General features: G+C 52.0%; 1 protein-coding gene across 1 annotated transcript; it reads left to right on the top strand.

The window, feature by feature from the left end:
• The first annotated feature begins 564 nt into the window (after window positions 1-564).
• Window positions 565-19,813, top strand: LOC141582955 (dynein regulatory complex subunit 4-like). Its single transcript, XM_074392403.1, has 12 exons — window positions 565-579; window positions 3,473-3,670; window positions 5,689-5,895; window positions 9,086-9,140; window positions 9,817-10,019; window positions 10,762-10,929; window positions 11,297-11,383; window positions 13,313-13,319; window positions 14,640-14,842; window positions 18,529-18,594; window positions 19,288-19,419; window positions 19,511-19,813. Exons 1-12 carry the CDS (start codon window positions 565-567, stop codon window positions 19,811-19,813), a joined length of 1,644 nt encoding a protein of 547 aa, XP_074248504.1.
• The last annotated feature ends 37 nt before the right edge of the window (window positions 19,814-19,850 follow it).

Below are 19,850 nucleotides of genomic sequence, written 5' to 3'. Positions count from 1 at the left end.
TTACTATTACCAAGGGGTGAGTGGGTTTGGAATGGGTTCCCCTGTCATAGTTTTTGGAGACAGGGTCTTAAGTCTGCTGCCCAGGCTGAAGTGCAGTGATGCAGCCATAGCTCACTGTAGCCTTAAACTTCTAGATTCAAGTGATCCTCCTGCCCTGGCCTCCCAGAGTGCTGGGATTACACATGTGAGCCACTGCACCTGGCCACCACAGACCAAGGAATCAGTGGGTTTAGAATGGATTTCCTCTCTTTTCTAGAAGGAATGGTCTCCTTCTTGAGAGGAAGGTTTCTCCTTTGTGCTTCTCCAGATGCAACCACAGGATATGTGTGTGTGTGGTTGAGGGTGGCAACACTCAGGGCAATGATGTGCTCCAGGTGAGCAGGAGGGAAAGAGGTTCCAGAACCTTCTCTGCCAAATGCCCCTGTGAGCAAATCACAGCCAATCAAGAGGGAGAAGCTGTTAAGAGTCTCTCTTACCCAGTTATCTCCAAAGGCACCCAAAAAGAAAGGGAAGAAAGGCAAAGCCAAAGGCACTCCAGTTGTCAATGGACTCGCCCCAGAGGACATGAGCAAGGAGCAGGTGAGCAGAGCCGGCTGTGGCCCAGTCCCGGGGTGGGTGGGCGCCACGCAGGGTCAGGTGGGCAGAGCTGGCTGTGGCCTAGTCCCTGGGTGGGCGGGTGCTATGCAGGGTCAGGTGGGCAGAGCCGGCTGTGTCCCAGTAGTGGAGTGGGCACCAGGCAGGGTCAGGTGGGCAGAGTCGGCTGTGACCCAGTCCCGGGGTGGGCGGGCGCCACGCAGGATCAGGTGAGCAGAGCCGGCTGTGGCCCAGTCCTGGGGTGGATGCCATGCAGGGTCAGGTGGGCTGAGTCAGCAGTGGCTCGGTCCTGGGGTAGGCGGGCACCACGCAGGGTCAGGTGGGCAGAGCCGGCTGTGGCCTAGTCCCGGTGTGGGCGGGTGCCACGCAGGGTCAGGTGAGCAGAGCCGGCTGTGGCCCAGTCCTGGGGTGGGCGCCATGCAGGATTCCTGTGTGAACCTCTCACGTGGCTGCACCATTTGTCTATCTCACCATGTGGATCTACTGTTCTGTGCAAGCCAGAACGAGCCCCCCAGCCTGGTCCGTAATTCCCATCAGCTGCAAAGCTTTCACTCGGATTATGTGTTTTCAAAAAGGCAATAGAGCCCATTATAGAACGTTTTAATAGGGCGGTAGGAATCTGGAAGGACAAGTTTTTTCTGATTTAAAAGCTATTTTTAATTTTGAGTATTCTCTTTCAATCTACCCTTTTTTGCAACTGTTGTGTATAGACTTATCATAGCACACACACGTAGCATTCTCCTTTATTTTATTCACAATTAAACATTATCTCAAAAAGGAAGGTTTTGAAAGAAAGATGAGTTATTTAAAATCACATCTCAGCCTGACTGATCATTCATTGTTTTTGATATAAGTCCCATCAGGGCTGCCTTTTTCTTCTTGGCTATGCTAATTTTGAGGAGGAGGTGATGTTTCTATAGTTTCTTTGTAGGAATTATTTCAAGTCCATTCTTCATTTTGATGCAGTTAAGGGCTACAGAACATAATTATGTAATTACAGTTTTACCTAAGAGGCTCCTGAAACCTGCGGGCTGTGGTGAGCACAGTGTAGCCTCTAGCCTCTGCCCTGATGGATGACTGCCCTATGAGCCTCTGACATGGGACATGAGTGCTGTGTCAGCTCATGTGTTGTTGTAATAATTGTTACCTTCTTTTGATGGTATTAAGATAAAAATTAAATATGAAGGGGACTAGAAGAGTCACATGACCTGAAGTTGGAGCTGGGCAGAGGTCCTTGAACCATGCTAAAGAATGGCTGTGTTTTACATGCAGGGAAAGTGTGGGCAGTTCAAGCTGGGGGCTGAGCGAAGAGGTAATGGAGTGAGTTTATGTTCTGGAAAGGTGTCTGGAGCTGCTGGGTGGAGAGTGGATTGTTGCCTTGTCCTAGCATGTGAGCTGCTGCCGCCTCCCTGTTTGCTTCCCCACCCTGTGGAGACAGGCCTTGCGTGGCAGTGGCTGTACAGTCCACTGGGCAGGGTCTTACACTGCGCATGGCACACGGAACCACAGATTAAGAAGAATTCTTCAGGGTCCAGGCAGAGGGTAGGGCTGGAGGTGACCTGGACATGCCTGGCTGGAGGGGCCTGGGGCTGTGCCCAAAAAATAACTGATTCTTAAGGGAAGAGAGCTCCCCAGAAAGCTGGAAGTTTGTCCTACATTTTTTTTAACCTATTTGCAGATTTGCAGTTGAACCCTCTTGAGGGTTAGGAGTCTGCTAGTCTTGTATATTTTTTGCTTAACATTGTATCTTTAAAGGTGATTTTTTTTTATTTAATATTATATGAATTTATTTAAATGCTGCTACCTCATTTGCATATTTGTTTTTTGTGTAATGTGATATTTCTCCCAGTTGATATATTCTTAAGTTTTCAACCATTACAGTATTCATTTATTTATGTTTTAGAGACAGGGTCCTGCTCCGTCACCCAGGGCAGACTGCAGTGGTGTGATCACGGCTCACTGCAGCCTTGAGCTCCCAGGTTCAAACGATCATTCTCCCAAAGTGTTCCCAGTAGCTGTGACCATAGGTATGTGCCGCCACTCCTGGCTAATTTTTATTTTTCTGTTATCTAGATATGGGGTTTTGCCATGCTGCCTAGGCTGGTCAACTGTCAGGCTCAAAAGATCCTCCTGCTTTGGCCTCCCAAAATGCTGGGAGCCACTGTACCTGGCTGTTTATTTTTTTTGAGACAGAATCTCAGTCTGTCACCCAGGCTTGAGTGTAGTGGCTTTATCATGACTAACTGCAGCCTCAACCTCCTGGGCTTAAGTGACTCTCCCACCTCAGCTTTCCCAGCAGCCGAGACTACAGGTATGTGCCATGACATCTGGCTAATTATAATGTTTTTTTTTTTTTTTTTTTTTTTTTTTTTTTTTTTTTTGCAGAGATGGGGTCTTGCTATGTTGCCCAAGCTGGCTTAAACTCCTGGGCTCAAGGGATCCTTCCACCTCGGCCTCCCAAAGTGCTGGGATTGCAGGCGAGAACCGCTACCTCTAGCCCATTCCCTGTTTACATTGGTCTCAGATTGTTTCCTCTTTAACATTTTTGCTTTTGTAATAATGATGTGGGTAATATCTTTCAGCAACAAGCTCTTATATTTCTTTTGAGAAATTTCTTAGGTATAAATTCTCAGAAATGGATGAAAGGATATAGTTATTTTATGTTTATTGGGCAAATAGAAGAGAATTCTGCCACTTGTTGAATGTATTCTGTCTCTGGAGCTTCCTAGCTTTATATATTAACTTTTTATTTTCAGCTGCTTAATTTTAGGTGAAAAGGGGTCCACCCTTTTTGTTCCTTGCCCTTCTCCGGCCACCTGCCCCTCTGCTATGCACGGGCCATTGCCCAGTGCTCAGCTGACCCACTGCACCTGGCCAGATGGAGGAACATGTGGGCCGTATCTGGGAGGAGCTGGACCGTGAGCGGGAGGAGCGCAACTACTTCCAGCTGGAGCGGGACAAGATCCACATCTTCTGGGAGATCACCCGGAGGCAGCTGGAGGAGAAGAAGGCTGAGCTCAGGAACAAAGATCGGGAGATGGAAGAGGCCGAGGAGAGGCACCAAGTGGATATCAAGGTGAGTGGGGCCAGCCTGCCCGTGCCCACCTGGTCACCGACACAGCCACAGAGGAGCTGGGCCTACTGGTGGTGAGGGTGGGGCACTGTCTGTCCTCAGCTTTGGGAATCACAGCCCTGAAGGTGTTTTTTATAAAAGAGGCCGAGGGGGAGACACTTCATCTCTCCAATGTCAGGAGAGACCCCGCAGGTCCTGAGGTTTAACATGCAGCCTCCACAACATGGAAGGAGCATGGGCTCTGGGGGCAGGCTGGCCTGTTTGCAACTCAGCTCTGCCCTTCAGCACCCTGTGAGATGGGGATGCACCTCACCTCCCAGCCTTGGTGTCTGACTCTGCCTCAAGTGTGCAGGTTTGCTTAAGTGAACAGGCACGTGTAGCTGTGTGCAGGTGAGGAGTCATGCAAGGGAGCAGGTGGATGCAAGTCAGCAGGTCTGTGCAGGTGAGGAGGTGTGTGCAGTTGAGGAGGTGGGTGCAGGTGAGGAGGTGGGTGCAGGTGAGTAGATGGTGCAGGTGAGCACGTGGATGCAAATGAGTGTGTGTGTGTGCAGGTGAGGAGGTGTGTGCAGGTGAGGAGGCATGGGCAGGTGAGTAGATGATGAAAGTGAGTAGGTGTATGCAAATGAGCAGATGTGTGCAGGTGAGGAGATGTGTACATGTGATTAGATGGTGCAGGCAGTTAGATGGTGCAGGTAAGCAGGTGGATGCAAGTGAGCAGGTGTGTACAGATGAGGCATGGGCAGGTGAGGAGATGTAGGCAGGTGAGCAGATGGTTCAGGTGAGCAGATGTGTGCAGGTGAGGCATGGGCAGGTCAGGAGGTACGGACAGGTGAGCAGATGGTGCAGATGAGCAGGTGGATGCAAGCGGGCAAGTGTGTGCAGGTGAGGAGGCATGGGCAGGTGAGCAGATGGCACAGGTAATACAGGTGAGGAGGTGATGCAGGTCAGCAGGTCGGGCAGGTATGTGCAGATGAGGAGGTGTCAGCAGGTGGGTGCAGGTAAGCAGGTGGGTGTAAGTGACCAGGTGCATACAGAGGTGTACAGGTGGGCAAGTGGGTACAAGTGACCACATGAGTACAGGTGTGTGTAGGTGAGGCAGCATGAAAGTCAGCAGATAGTGCAGGTGAGCAAGAGGGTGCAAGTGACCAGGTGGGTGCAAGTGACCAGGTGTGTACAGGTGAGGTGTGGTGCAGGTGAGCACTGTTTACAGGTGAGGAGGTGTGGTGTAGGTGAGCAGGTGGGTGCACGTGAGCAGGTATGTAGGTGAGCAGCTGTGGTGTAGGTGAGCAGGTGTGGTGCAGGTGAGCAGGTGTATGGGTCAGGTGTGTAGGTGAGCAGGTGTGATGCAGGTGACCAGGTGTACAGGTGAGCAGGTGTATCGGTGAGCAGCTGTGGTGTAGGTGAGCAGGTGTGGTGCAGGTGAGCAGGTGTACGGGTAAGCAGGTGTGTGGGTGAACAGCTATGGTGTAGGTGAGCAGTTGTGTACGGGTGAGCAGGTGTGCAGGTGAGGTGTGTAGGCGAACAACTGTGGTGTAGGTGAGCAGGTGTGCAGGTAAGCAGGCGTGTAGGTTAGCAGGTGTGGTGCAGGTGAGGAGGTGTGCAGGTGAGCAGGTAATGGTGCAGATGAGGCATGCAGGTGAGCAGGTATGGGTGAGCAGGTGTGGTGCAGGTGAGAAGGTGTGTAGGTGAGCAGCTTTGGTGCAGGTGAGCAGGTGTGGTGCAGGTGAGGAGGTATGGTGTAGGTGAGCAGGTGTAATGCAGGTGAGCAGGTGTATGGGTGAGCAGGTGTGGTGCAGGTGAGGAGGTGTGTAGGTGAACAGCTGTGGTGTAGGTGAGCAGGTGTGCTGCAGGTGAGGTTTGTAGGTGAACAGGTGTGTAGGTGTGCAGGTAAGCAAGTGTGTAGGTGAGCAGGTGTGGTGCAGGCGAGCAGGTACGGGTGAGCAGGTGTGGTGCAGGTGAGGAGGCGTGTAGGTGAATAGCTGTGGTGCAGGTGAGCAGGTGGTACTCTCATTGCCCTGCAGGTGTACAAGCAGAAAGTGAAGCACCTGCTCTATGAGCAGCAGAACAACCTGACAGAGATGAAGGCTGAGGGCACCGTGATCATGAAGCTGGCGCAGAAGGAGCACCACATGCAGGCGGGTGCACTGCTCAAGGATATGCGGGCGCTGAAGGTGGAGCTCAGGGAGCAGGAGCTGGCCAATGAGGTGGTGGTGAAGAACCTGCGGCTGGTAGGTGTGATGGGGGCATGTCGGGGCTGACAGATTGCTGGGGATGCAAGCCCAGTGCTGCATGAACTCTGGTTTATTCAACAGCAATTGGGAATTCATATTTTTGCATAAGATCTCCTGCATTTTTTCAGTTTGTTGAAATATATGTATATTTTTAAGCACGTATCCAAACAGACTCCATTTTGGAGCCAAGTGCACAATTCTGTCTCAGCCCTGAGAAAAAAATCGACATCCCCGAAGAAAAGTCCAGCTCAGGGTCTTTGATGTGCTGCTGACACATGATGCCCAGGGACTTTCCTAGAGAATAGTGTCATAGGTGTTTAGTAGAAAGTGAACCAACCATTAAAATGTCCAGTGTGTCGGTCCCTGGGCAGCTGTGATGGTTTGTCCCAAGCTGTGCTGATTTTTACTTTTGAAGCTGGGAGTTTCCAGGGCACCTTTAAAATTGATTTGTGCACGTGGTTCAGTGGCTCACACCCATAATCACAGCACTTGGGAGGGTTAGATGGGAGAACCAGTTGAGACCAATAGTTTGAGGGTAGCGTGGGTGAAATCATTGAACCCTATCTTGTTTTTTTCTTTTTTTTTTTTTTTTTGTTTTTGTTTTTTTTTTTTTCTTTCTTTTCTCTAGACGGCTCAGCAGGATGAACCCTATCTCTACAGAAAAACAAAGCAAAACAAACCCATGGCCCGGTGAGGTAGATCAGGGCTGTGATCCCAGCACTGTGGGAGGCCAAGGCGAGTGGATCATGAGGTCAGGATTTTGAGACCAGCCTGGCCAGCGTGATGAACCCCGTCTGTACGGAAAATACAAAAATTAGCTGGGCATGGTGGTGGGTGCCTGTAATCTCACCTACTTGGGAGGCTGAGACAGGAAGCTTGCTTGAAACCAGAAGGTGGAGGCTGCATTGAGCCGAGATGGCACCACTTCACTCCAGCCTGAATGAAAGAGTGAGTTTCTGTCTCAAATAACAGTAACAACAAACATAAGCTGGTGTGGCAGCAATGCCTGTAGTGTCAGCTACTTGGGAGGCTGAGGTGGGAGGATCCCTTGAGTTCAGGAAGTCAAGGCTGTGGTGAGCTAGGATCGTGTCACTGCACTCAAGCCTAGGTGACAGAGTGAGACCAAACAAAAAAGAAAGAAATTTGTTTGCTGAGTGTTCTTTAGCTGCTAGTTCCTGATCTGATCTCTGACAAAATGCCTGCCTGGCTGGGGCTGATGGTCTCGAAAGGACAACAGGTGAGTTGGAAGACAAATAAATGTGTCAGATCGAATAGAGAATATGGTGGGGACACCTGACACAGAGAAAGCAAAGTGGGGAGAGGAGGGATGCAGTTTTGAGCAAGTAGGTTACCAGTAGGGAGAGGGGCGGGCCAGTGGGAAGGCCCAGAGGAACCGAAGGAGGACACTGGGGGAGAAGGGTCTGTGCTTGTTCGCCTCGAAAGCCAGGTGAGGACTGGGACTTTGACCTAGGGGAGTCCACTGCACTCTTGAGAACTGGGCTGGAGGAGACATGTGTCTGACTTTAGTATTCAAAGGTTCTTCCTGGTGCTGGGTAGAGGAGACTTTCTTTCTATTTTTTTGGAGGTGGAGTCTCACTCTGTCACCCAAGCTGGAGTGCAGTGGCACAATCGTGGCTCACTGCAACCTCCGCCTCCTGGATTCAAGGCATTCTCCCACCTCAGCCTCCCAAGTAGCTGGGATTACAGGCACCTGCCATCATACTTGGCTAATTTTTGTATTTTTGTAGAGATAGGGTTTCACCATGTTGGCCAGGCTGTCTCGAACTCCTGACCTCAGATGATCCGCCCACCTCGGTCTCCCAGAGTCCTGGGATTGTGGGCACGAGCCGCTGCGTCTGGTCTCAAGGAGACTTTAACACATTTGCCTCATGCCTGGAAACAGTTCAGCCTCAACTGAATCTGGAAGGAGCTTGGTGACACTGCTGACTTTGCAGCAAAGCATGAGGGTGCTGAAGTCTTGAACCCTCCAGAATTGTCTGATCTTCATCCGGGTCCTGGATGCGGTTTTGTTACATAATCAGAGTTCCCTGTTGGATGAAAATATTGCTTTAAAAAAAAAAATCAGTGGTCATTTGCAGCGGCTCAAGCCTGTAATCCCAGCACTTTGGGAGACCAAGGTGGGTGGATCACAAGGTCAGTAGATTGAGACCATCCTGGCCAATATGGTGAAACCCTGTCTCTACTAAAAATACAAAAATTTTATTTTCTAGTTTATTTTCTATTTACAGGCATGTGGGGTGGCCCGTGCCTGTAATCCCAGCAACTTGGGAGGCTGAGCCAGGAGAATCACTGGAACCTGGGAGGCGGAGGTCACGGTGAGCTGAGATTGTGCCACTGCACTCCAGCCTGGTGACAGAGTGAGACTCTGTCTCGAGGAAAAAAAAAAAAATAATTTTTAAATCCAAAATTTTAATATATAATGTTTATTGAAATATAATATATACAAATTATTTGTTTAAAAATATATATTTATTTATTTTTAGAGATGAGGTCTCATTCTGTGTCCCAGGCTACAGTGCAATGGTACAATTGTAGCTCACAGCAGCTTCGGACTCCTGGGCTCAGGTGATCCTTCCACCTTAGCCTCCCAAGTAGCTGGAACTATAGACATGTGCCACCACATGCACCTAATCTTTAAATTTTCTGTAGAGGGTCTTGCTGTGTTGCCTAGGCTGCTGTTGAACTCTTGGCCTCAAGTGATCCTCCTGCCTTGGCCTCTGAAGTGCTGGGATTACAGGCATACCCAGCCTATTAAAATACTTTTAAAATGCTGCTTTAGGCAACAGTGCAGCAGGTTGGAAGCTACACACGGGACCTGCAGAGATGCCTCAGCTGTCTGTGGATGTGACTGCCGCCCTCCAGGCTGTGGGATGGTTTGGCAAGGGAACGATGCTGGGTTCAGTGCTCACAGTGTCTGTTCATGTTCTCTCTCAAGCTTAGAGGTGATTTAGTTGAGGGAAGTGAGTTAGGAAGTGTGGAGGTCACCAGAACCATGTTATCCTGAGCATATTCCATGAACCTGGAGGTGCGGAGAACCTAGCAACCAGCAGCAGAATGAGGTTTGCTGAGCTGGGTTTTTCATGGAGGTTAGGACCAGGGTCAGCCTGAAGGGAGTGGGCTTCCCTCTGTCTGGCTGTCTAGTAATGGCCTCTTTTCTCCTGTGCAGAAACACACTGAGGAGATCACCAAGTTTTGGAATGATTTTGAGAGGCAAGTTCGAGGTCAGTTTCCCCCATGCTCATTGTGTAGGGCGGTGCCAGAGCCCCCATCAGAAGGGAACTTACCTCCAGAGCTTGTGAACTCAGGGAACACAGACTAGATTAAAACAGCCGAAGCATGCAATGGAAAGAATGTGGGAGTTTCCAAGGTTAGTGGACCCACTCAGAATCCCAGAATGACTTACTTCCATGTGAGTCTGGGAGGCTGTGATTATCACACACTTTCCCACTCCTAGCTAAAATCAGGAGTTATCAGCAGGTGGTAGTCAGTGCGCTGGGCAGAATTCTTAAAATAGTCTTCTCCCTGATTCCTGGTCTGAGAAGGCTCCAACTTCAGAAGTCAGTCTGTTTTACTAATAAGAGCCTGTAGTCTGTGTCTGGATGGCCACACAGGCCTTGATTACACTCCCTGGGGTCAGCTGACATTCAGCTGTTGGCAGTCCCAGTGCACGGAGCGATTAGCAATGCCTGTCATTGGCAAAGGCAGGTGGACAGTGGCATGTGTGCTGAGTATGAGCATCAGCAGAAAGCACTAAAGCCCCCTGTTCTCCTGCAGAGCTTTCTTGCAAAGCTGTTCTGACCACAGTGGGCATTTGGGGTCCTGTTTACAGGCTCCCTGTTTTGTAGTCATAGGGGCACCTTCTTCCTTGCTAAGCTGCTATTTGTTGCTGCCTTTCAGAAATTGAGGCCAAGTATGACAAGATGAAGATGCTGAAGGACGAGCTCAATCTGCAGAGAAAGACCGAGCTGCACGAAGTGGAAGAGAGGAAGAACGGCCAGATCAACACGCTGATGCAGCGCCATGAGGAGGCCTTCACCGACATCAAGAACTACTACAACGACATCACCCTCAACAACCTGGCCCTCATCAACTCCCTCAAGGTGAGGTGCTGCGCACGAGGCAGGGTAGGGGGAGACATACTCTGCCTGTGCTAGGATGTGGGCTGCAGAGTCCTGGGGATCCAGACCCCAGCCCTCCTCCCGACACACCCCGTTTCATAAGATTGTTTGAAAATGGCCCTCTAGTGTCCCTAACTGAAATTCCTAAATAATGTAAGCTGTCTATATGTATTGTTAAAAGCTGTCAGGATAGTTCCTCACTGTAGTGAGGGGGGAGGTAATCAAGTGTAATTGATATGTAAAAGCCTGGTGGAACTGCAGTGGACACCCCATTGTGGCTGGAGTGGACGAGTGTCCTCATCACTTGCATGCTGGCAGTGAACTGCAGTGGGCACCCCATTGTGGCTGGAGTGGACGGGTGTCCTCATCACTCACATGCTGGCAGTGAACTGCAGTGGGCACCCCATTGTGGCTGGAGTGGACGGGTGTACTCATCACTCACATGGTGGCAGTGATGGGATCTTCTACAAGAGGCCACGGCCCTTGGTGTAATCTTTAACAGTGTAGTCCCTCCATCTGCATGGAAGCTGCATTCCCAGAAAACTCAGAGTAAGTTGCAACTGCAAAAATACTGTGTTTATACCTACAACGGGGATCTAAGTGCCAGCGTGCATGTGGCCTCAGGACCTGTTTGTGGGCAGGAGGGTCCCCTGGCTACCCCTGCAGCCATGGCCCCTTTGGTTCTGCCTGCTGACCCCTCCCAGGCCCATGCTTGTGCCTACAGGAGCAAATGGTGGACATGCAGAAGAAGGAGGACCACCTGGAGAGGGAGATGGCAGAGGTGTCTGTGCAGAACAGGCATCTGGCGGACCTTCTTCAGAAGGCTCGCGAGGAGATGGGTGAGATGCAGAAGCAGCTCGCAAACTACGAGAGGAACAAGCAGATCCTGCTTGTGAGTTTCCTGTTGGATTCATCTCCCTCCTTGGCACCAGCCTCAGCTCAGGAGGAAGGAACATCACGGAGATCCCTGAGGCTCCACGTGGTGCTTGGCCCTCAAGACAGGAAAGGAGATGTGGAGGCTGGCGTTTCTGCTTTCTCACCCTAATTTTCTGGGGAAAGTCAAGTCTGTGGGTGTTTTGGAGACAGGCCCTCATCTTCACCACATGCTACTGACCTGCCCTGGTGGGGCTCATCTGCTGGTGTCCTGGAGCCTGGTCTTAATGGTGATGGTTTTTGGCCTTGCCATCTCCCAGGAGACTGTTACCTGATGATTGTGAATCTTGAATACTTTCTGTCCCTACTCCCTGTTTTCTCTCCAGTTCACAAAAGCACATTTAAAAGTCACAGAGAAAGAGCTGAAAGACCTGCAGTGGGAGCACAAAGTGTTAGAGCAGCGGTTCACCAAGGTGAGTGGGCATCAGGCTGGCCCTGCTCGGGCAGTGGTAGTGATGTGTCACGACGGGCCGTTGTCTGCCAGCCAGGGACGGGGCTCTCCTTGTTGCCCCGGCCCCTGGAACAGCTTCAAGTGCCTTGACCATGTTTTTGGGTTCTGAAGCTGTAACTCATCCCATAGCTTCTAAGAGGCAAAAACCTGTGGCCTATTTTGCATGTATATCCTGCAGGAGGCCTGGGGTCTCATGGGAGCAGCTCACACGTGACGCACATGCATGCCCTGCAGGAGGCCTGGGGTCTCATGGCTAGCAGATCACACTTGACTCACATGTGTGTCCTGCAGGAAGCCTGGGGTCTCATGGGGAGCAGATCACACATGACTCATGTGTGTCCTACAGGAGGCCTGGGGTCTCATGGGGAGCAGATCATATGTGCCTCATGTGTATCCCGCAGGAAGCCTGTGGTCTCACACATGACTCACATATGTGTCCTACAGGAGGCCTGGGGTCTCATGGGGAGCAGATCGTACGTGACTCATGTATCCTGCAGGAGGCCTGGGGTCTCATGGGAGCGGATCACACATGACTCACATGCGTGTCCTACAGGAGATCTGGGGTCTCATGGGAACAGATCACACATTACTCATGTACGTGTCCTGCAGGAGGCCTGTGGACTCATAGGGAGTGGATCACACATGACTTTTGTTTTCTTAAGAGCTCCCCTCTGAGCACATGAAGGAGGCCTGGCACCTTCAGCACATCTTTCTTCCCTGTGTGTACGTTTCTAAGTACTAACCTGTTCCTCTCATAGTAAAGAAGTCTTGGGGTCTTAAGTGTAAGTTAAAATGAGTCTCCAGGCTTGGCGCAGTGGCTCATGCCTGTGTAATCCTAGCACTTTGAGAGGCCGAGGTGGGAGGATCACCTGAGGTCAGGAGTTCAAGACCAGCCTGGCCATCATGGTGAAACCCCATCTTAAAAAAAAAAAGGAAAAAAGAAAATGAGTCTCCAGCTGCTCAGCACTGGTCTTCATACTGGCATACTGGCGAGCTTTGTGAGCTCCCTTCCTGGTTTCCTGCATGCTCTAGTGTGCATTTGACTGTAGATTATGAACACAGGATCGGGCATAAGCACAGCTTACTTTCTAATCTCACAGTGTATCAGGCTGCAAATTGGAAGTGGTTTCATTCTGAATCACATGGTGCTCTGTTTCATGAATGTTTGATTGCTTATGTAGCTGACTGCCTGTTTCTAATCCTCTGCTGTTGTAAGCCTGGCTGGCTCAATAAATTTGTCTTTGTGCACCTGTGTAAGATTGCTTCTTAGGAAAGCCAGTTCCTAGCAGTGGGATTGCTGGGTCTGGGGGGTCTGCACTGAGGATTCTGATCGTCTGTCCAGAGGGCCATTCTGAGTCACACAGCTGCCAGGGTGCTGGAGGGGCCATCTCCATCCTTCCTCAACTGTACCAGATCTAACAGGTTTAAACCTGTACACATGTGATTGGATGGGAAACATCTTTTAGCGTGCACTTCTCAGATTTCTGGTGAGTGCCAAATGCTGGGTCTAGTCTCTGTCCCTGGATGCTCCCTGCCTCTGTGCAGTTTCAAATTCTGGCCAAGGACCGGTCCAGCACCTTGGGCCCCTCAGGCTTTGTCTGTGGTTTGCGTGGCTGGAGCATCTTACCTTAAGCAGCAGCGATGGATGCTCTTTCTGTTCTCCAACTTAATTGACATTTATGAACGCAGACGGTTGGAACATCCCATCTGTCTGTCAGATGTAGACCCACCTTCAGAGATGCCTTGGGTCCTGCAGGATGTGCATTGCTGGGCTGTGCCAGCTCCTGGGTACAACCCTGTTTGCACAGCTCAGAGGAAGGGCATCTGCAGGGCAGCCGGTGAGACCCTGAGGACTGCTGTGTTAGACAGGGACCCTTCCTCCCCTCTGTAGGTTTTGAGTGAGCATTATTAGGAAGAGGAGAGCAGAGACGTGCCTGGGTTGGAGCCTTGTTCTCTGCCATATTTTCTTCTATTCGGATGTAGTTCCTGAAATTATCAAAGTCAGTGTCTCTTCTAAAGAACCGAGAGCTCAAATTTGTCAGCAACATGTAGAGACAAAGGCACTTACAGTCTAATGCATATGGACAAAGAACTGGATTTCAGCAAATCTGGGGAATTCTGACAGCAGTTACAAGGAATGCAGGGCCACGTGCTGTCTTGGAGGTGCTGCAGGTATCACAGGTTGTGGCTTTGAAAAAAGCTGCAGTGTTTTAGCATGGTCCTTTTTTTCATCCAAACAGTCGTAAATGTTTTTAAATCTATAGAGAACATCGTAGATGGGTCACACCATGTGTTCACAGTGGTGGGCTCTGGGAACTGGGGTTAAGGCGTTCACTTGTTTGAGGTGAAGTTTTGCTCTTGTTGCCCAGGCTACAGTGCAGTAGTGCAGTGCAATCTCAGCTTGCTGCAACCTCTGCCTCCAGGGTTGAAGCAATCCACCTGCCTCAGCCTACCTAGTAGCTGGGATTATGGGCACCTATGACCACACCCTGCTAATTTTTCTATTTTTAGTGGAGATGGGGTTTCTCTCTGTTGTCCAGGATGGTCTCTAATTCCTGACCTCGGGCGATCCACCCACCTCAGCCTCCCAAAGTGCTGGGATGACGGATGTGAGCCACTGCGTTGAGCTCAGACTGTTTACTTTTTTATAGTCTTCAGCAAAGTCTAGATTTGTTTAGAATGTGCAATTCGTAGAACGATTAGGAGGTGAAAAAGAATGGTTTTACTGGCTGGCAGGCAGCTGGCTCCAAGGCTGTTCAGGTCCTCCGTTTGTGGGGCAGGCAGCTCGTGGGATCCAAGAGAGTGCATCCTCCATGGGGACCCACCCGCAGCTCTGCCTGCTGGGTGCCCTGGATCCCGCATCTTAGCTGAACCCACAGCCCTCGCTTGGAGCCACCCATGGAGTGGCTTTCAGGGTGGGGCTGCTCCAGCTCTTGCCAGGACTCATGGCTTCTAGAGACACCTTCCTCAGGGGAAGGCTTACGCTGTTCTCCTCCTGCCTTCCACTGTGTGGACAGCTGTACAGAGGGCCAGGGTGTGGGCAGTGTGGACAGCAACCCGCTCGGTGCTGTGGGGGTGGGCACTGTTGGAAAGCCACCTCCCATAGAAAGAAGCACCATGTTTGGGTGGGTGCAGAGGTGGGAGACAGCTTCTTCCCGTTGAGATGTCCCCAGGGGAGGGGCCTCACAGCCCACCCAGTGATGTCCCTGCAGGTGCAGCAGAGCGGGATGAGCTATACAGGAAGTTCACTGCTGCCATCCAGGAGGTGCAGCAGAAGACCGGCTTTAAGAACCTGGTGCTAGAGTTCAAGCTGCAGGCCCTCAGCGTCGCTGCGGAGAAGAAGGAGGTGCAGTTCAACGAGGTGCTGGCGGCTTCCAACCTGGACCCTGCATCCATGACGCTGGTGTCCCGCAAGCTCGAGGTAGGCCCTTGAGGTGGGCTGCCCCAGTGGGCAGCCTCTTCCCTATGGCAGGACCCTTCCGTTCCATGCTGTGCCTCCCAGGACAGGCACAGACCCCTCAGTCAACCACTGGGCGGGGCCATTTGTGGGCTTCCTGTGGTCTGAGAACAGAGCGGCGTGGATGCCTCTCGCCATCTTAGTGGTCTCCTCATCAGTTCTGCTGAAGTCTCTTGATCTTCCCTTGACCCTGTGTGACCTCAAGGTGCGTCCTCACCTCTGGGTCTCTGCTCACTCCAGTTCTCAGGCCTGGCTCATCCGAGCACCTAAGGCCATAGTTATCTCACTGCAGCCTGACAATGGGCGTGGGAGTGGAAAGGCCATGTGGAGTCCCTGTGGGCCTGAAGGCCTCCATTGGTGACAGCAGACCCAGACACAGGCCTAGAGGATGGTTGCACCTCCTGAGCTCTCAGCCCAGGCACCACCCCCATCCTGGGACAGAGAGGGCACCGGGAGGCCCTGAGATGGGCTCGGTTAGGACATGGGCAGTTACAGGCATGGTAAGTGCAGGGGCGTGGGAGCCTGGGGACCCCGACCTCACTTGGCAGGTACTGGGGACATGAGGTCTAAGAAGAGCCCGGAGCATTCCATCATTCTGTGTCATGGTTATGTATGGTGCTTCTCTGCTAGGGTGTCCTGGGATAAAGCAGATGAGGCCTGGGCCCCCATGGGGAGAGTCAGCATGCCCTGGAGGATCAGGAGGATGCTGGAGCCTCAGACTGCCTCACAGGCGCCTCACACCTGTGTCTAGCTTCTGGACCTGGGCTTGGCCTCTGTTCTCTGGACCTGGTTAGGGAAAGTCACAGAAGGAACAGGCACAGGGCAAAGGTCTCTGACTGACACTGGAATTCTGGCCAGTCGAGGCACAGCCTGTGGCTTCCTTTGGGCGCTCCAAGATGCATGATGCATACCCCTGGCCCAGCTGCTGCCCCTGAGCTTGCAACAGCTGGTCATGAGGTCTTCACCAACAGGCCGCAAACAGATTGGCTGGTCACAGAGACGCAGGCTTCGGGCCACCGCGCCCCGTCTGACTCTGCTGCCGTGCTGGGCTCATCCTTCAGCACACACATGCCTGGGACCTCAGCTCGAGGCTTCCTCACTGTGGAAGCATCTGTTATCCTGAGAACATTCACAGATGGTATTTTTGTTTGTTTGTTTTGTTTCTGAGACTGAGTCTTGCTCTGTCACCCAGGCTGCAGTGCAGTGGTGCCATCTTGACACTGCAGCCTCTGCCTCCCAAGTAGCTGGGATTACAGGCATGTGCCACCAAGCCTGGCTAATTTTTGTATTTTTAGTAGAGACAGTTTGACCATGTTGGCCGGGCTCATCTTCACCTCCTGACCTCAAGTGATCTTCACGCCTTGGCCTCCCAAAGTGCTGGGATTACAGCTGCACACCATCACACCTGACCTTATTTTTGTATTTTTAGTAGAGATGGAGTTTTGCCATGTTGGCCAGGATGGTCTGTCTCTGACCTCGTGATCCACGCACCTTGGCTTCCTGAAGTGCTGGGATTACAGGCGTGAGCCACAGTGCCTGGCCTCCAGATGGCGTTTTTAAGGTGGTTGGTCCAAACGCAGTTGAGCTGAACACAAATGCATGTGCTCACCACTGACACCAGGCCGAGGACTGACCTCATTCAAGTCAGCTAATCTCTTTTTTTTTTTTTTTTTTTTTTCTGTTGTCCAACCTGGAGCCCCTTGCTGAGCTGCCCTGGGGGCACCAGGTGTTGGACAGATGCAAGACTGAGGGGCTGGTTCTGAAAGGCCTGTCAGCTGTGTCTGAGTTTCGGGCCCATGGTAACCATGGGAGAACTGGACAGAGCCTACTCTGCCACTGCTGGGGATGGAAGGGCTGGTGGGGGCAGGTTGGGGCAAGCACAGAATGGGGATGGGCAGAGGGTTTGAGAGCTGTCCAGAGGCTGAGTCAACCAGCAGGGCTGGGAGGGGCCAAGGTGGCTTGGCGTTTGCACGCTGCGGAACTGTGGGTACTGGCCTAGTGGGCAGTGGTGCCTGTGGGACCCTGGTCAACTGGGATGGCCCTGCTCTCGGGGCCTGAGGTAGTGAGGCTGTATGAGTGGGGTCTTACTGGGGCCAGAGGCAGACTCTGAGATTGTCTGTTCAGCACTGGGCGCTGTGAGCACAGGCAGGTGAGGGAGTGAGGTCCCACTGTTGGGAGGAGGAGGAGGTGCGTTCCCAGCTCCTGGCTGAGGCTGCACCCAGCTGGCTGCTGAACCATTGGGATGAGGGTCACTGCTGCTGTACTGACACACCAGGGTGAGCATGGAGCCAAATGTGGGTCGGCTCTTCCTTTCCTGGTCATTGTTACCATGACTTTTAAGGGAGAAATCTTCTGGCGAAGTGACAGAGGCCTTGGCAGGGTCATCGTTGGCAGGCTGCGCAGGTGTGAGGGCTGCTCTGTGAGGGCAGCAGAGATGGCCCTAAAGCTAGGCTGGGCCCAGTCATGGCCACAGGAAGTAGCCCAAGAAGCCCCTGGCCTGGCCATCTGGTGAGACCCTTTCCCACATCTGAGTGGGCCAACGCTGCCGAAGACCACTTTTTTCTGTTAGGAAAAGGTGGGAGAATACATTCACAAGCTTCGAGACATGTAAGCAACATGTGAGTGGTGTTCAGTGGATGTTCTCCGTGTGTGACTGCACACTGCCTGCTGTCACCTCATCTGCATTTCTTGTGGGTTTGGACTTTTTTTTTTTTTTTTTTTTTTTTTTTTTTTAATGAGACTGTGTCTTGCTCCACCCAGGCCGGAGTGCAGTGGTGCAGTCTCAGCTCACTGCAACCGCTGTTTCCCAGGTTCAAGCGATTCTTGTGCCTCAGACTCCCAAGTGGCTGGGATTACACAGGTGTGAGCCAGCACGCCTGGCTAATTTTTTGTATTTTTATTAGAGATAGGGTTTCACCACGTTGGCCAGGCTGGTCTCAAACTCCTGACTGCAAGTGATCTGCCCACCTTGGCCTCCCAAAGTGGTGGGATTATAGGTGTGAGCCAGGATGCCTCGCTAATTTTTGTATTTTTAGCAAAGAAGGGGTTTCGGCCAGGCATGGTGGCTCACGCCTGTAATCTCAGCATTTTGGGTGGCTGAGGTGGGTGCATCGCCTGAGGTTAGGAGTTCAAAACCATCCTGGACAACATGGTGAAACCCTGTCTTTATTTAAAAAAAAAAAAAAAAAAAAAAAGGGTTTCGCCGTGTTGGCCAGGGTGCTCTTGAACTCCTGACCTCAAATGATCCACCATCTTGGCCTTCCAAACTACTGAGATCAGAGGTGTGGGCTGCCTTGCACGGTCTGGACCATTTCTTTATGGAGACATGTGGCTCCGTGTTCTCTGCTCCTCCCGTGTTTTCTCTCAACCCTTGGAGACCTTTTCCTGCTGAAAACTCTGTGTGGATGGAGGCACTGTTGAACCATGCTGTTATTCCCTGGGTCTCTGAGGAGAGCCTGGAGCTCCCAGGCCACCCCCACTGCCTCGGTCAAAAAAAAAAAAAAAAAATGAGTCTCAAAGTCTCACCTGTCTCTCCTCAGGATGTTCTGGAATTGAAGAACAGCACCATCAAGGACCTGCAGTATGAGCTGGAAAAAAAAAAAAAAAAAAAAAAAAAAAAGAGTCTCAAAGACTCACCTCTCTCTCCTCAGGATGTTCTGGAATCGAAGAACAGCACCATCAAGGACCTGCAGTATGAGCTGGCCCGAGTCTGTAAGGTACGAAATGCGCTGCCCTCCCTCAGAGACACCCTCGGCGCCAGCCTGTTTTAAATGGAGATGCTCTCTGAGGACCCCACCGGTGCCCACTTTGTACTTGGTTTGACAAGGCAGCCATCACTGTCCCCAAGTGAGGGTGCAGCCATGGCTGAGGGCATCTGGATTCTGTTGGTTTGGGGCACAGCACTGTCATCTAGGCCATGTCTCTGCTGGGATGGGTGTGGGGGCACCTAGACCCTTCCCTGGTCAGCCCCTTCCCCTGGGTAGGGAGGGCATGAGGAACCTGAGGGAGGAACATCTACCCAGGGGCCAGAGCAGAGCCAGGGGCAGAGCCTCTCAGACCACCACGGCTCTGCCCTGAGTGTCTCTGCCCTCTGCCTCTGTGTCCTCATTTGTGGAATGGGAATAGTGATGGCCACTCCCTGTTTTGACACCTGAGTGGGGTGATGTCTTCCACACAGCAAATGACTGAGAGGCCTTTGGCTTTATCCTTTTACACTGTGAGGCTCACGATCCTTGCCCCTCCACGGAGTTGGACTCAGCTCTGGTGGGCCTAGGCACAGGGACCCTGAGCTACAGTGGGCCTGGATGTGGGGACCCTGAGCTCTGGTGGGCCTGGGTGCGGGGACCCTGAGCTCTGGTGGGCCTAGGCTTGGGGACCCTCAGCTCCCTAATGCTGCCCTGTCCCCACAGGCCCACAATGACCTGCTGCGCATGTACGAGGCAAAGCTGATGGCCTTCGGGATCCCTCTGGACAACTTGGGCTTCAAGCCCTTGGAGACAGCTGTGATCAGGCAGATGATAGGCCAGGGCCCTGCAGGACTGGTGGGCACCCCCATATAGCTGCCCCTTTGGGGGGGCACAGCCCCCAGCGCCAGCCTCGGAACTCTCTAAATGACACCCCTTTCAAACCAAGGACAACAAATGTTTTAGATTTCATCATCAGCAAATGAAAGCTTTTCACATGTCCTTCCATCGTGTTGCCTGGCTCCGTGGACAGAACTGCCTGCAGGACCCTCACCCATGGCATCCCCACCACTTCCTTCTCTGGGTGCATGTCCAGCCCGTGCCTGTGCCTGCTCCATGGGCACCTCCAGCCACAGACAGCAGGACCTTCTCGGAGGGCTCTGCGCTCACCTGGGGTTGGGCACAGCATGCTGCCTGTCTTCACACCATTGCTGTCCCAATGACTGGACGGCTTTGCGGGTGCTGGCAGTGAGTTTATTGACGCCTGAGTCACAGCTGCCCACTGGGAA

This window comes from Saimiri boliviensis, chromosome Y (assembly GCF_048565385.1).
Source record: "Saimiri boliviensis isolate mSaiBol1 chromosome Y, mSaiBol1.pri, whole genome shotgun sequence".
Taxonomy (NCBI): domain Eukaryota; kingdom Metazoa; phylum Chordata; class Mammalia; order Primates; family Cebidae; genus Saimiri; species Saimiri boliviensis.
The sequence above is the reverse complement of the archived record's forward strand: the minus strand, read 5'-3'. Positions and strand labels throughout refer to the sequence as shown.

What these genes read in the sequence shown, in the direction of transcription:
- LOC141582955 (XM_074392403.1), top strand. An exon ending in GGCACCAAGTGGATATCAAG is followed by an intron (nt 3,671 to 5,688) that starts GTGAGTGGGGCC and finishes ATTGCCCTGCAG; the next exon opens with GTGTACAAGCAGAAAGTGAA. An exon ending in TGGTGTCCCGCAAGCTCGAG is followed by an intron (nt 14,843 to 18,528) that starts GTAGGCCCTTGA and finishes CTCTCTCCTCAG; the next exon opens with GATGTTCTGGAATCGAAGAA.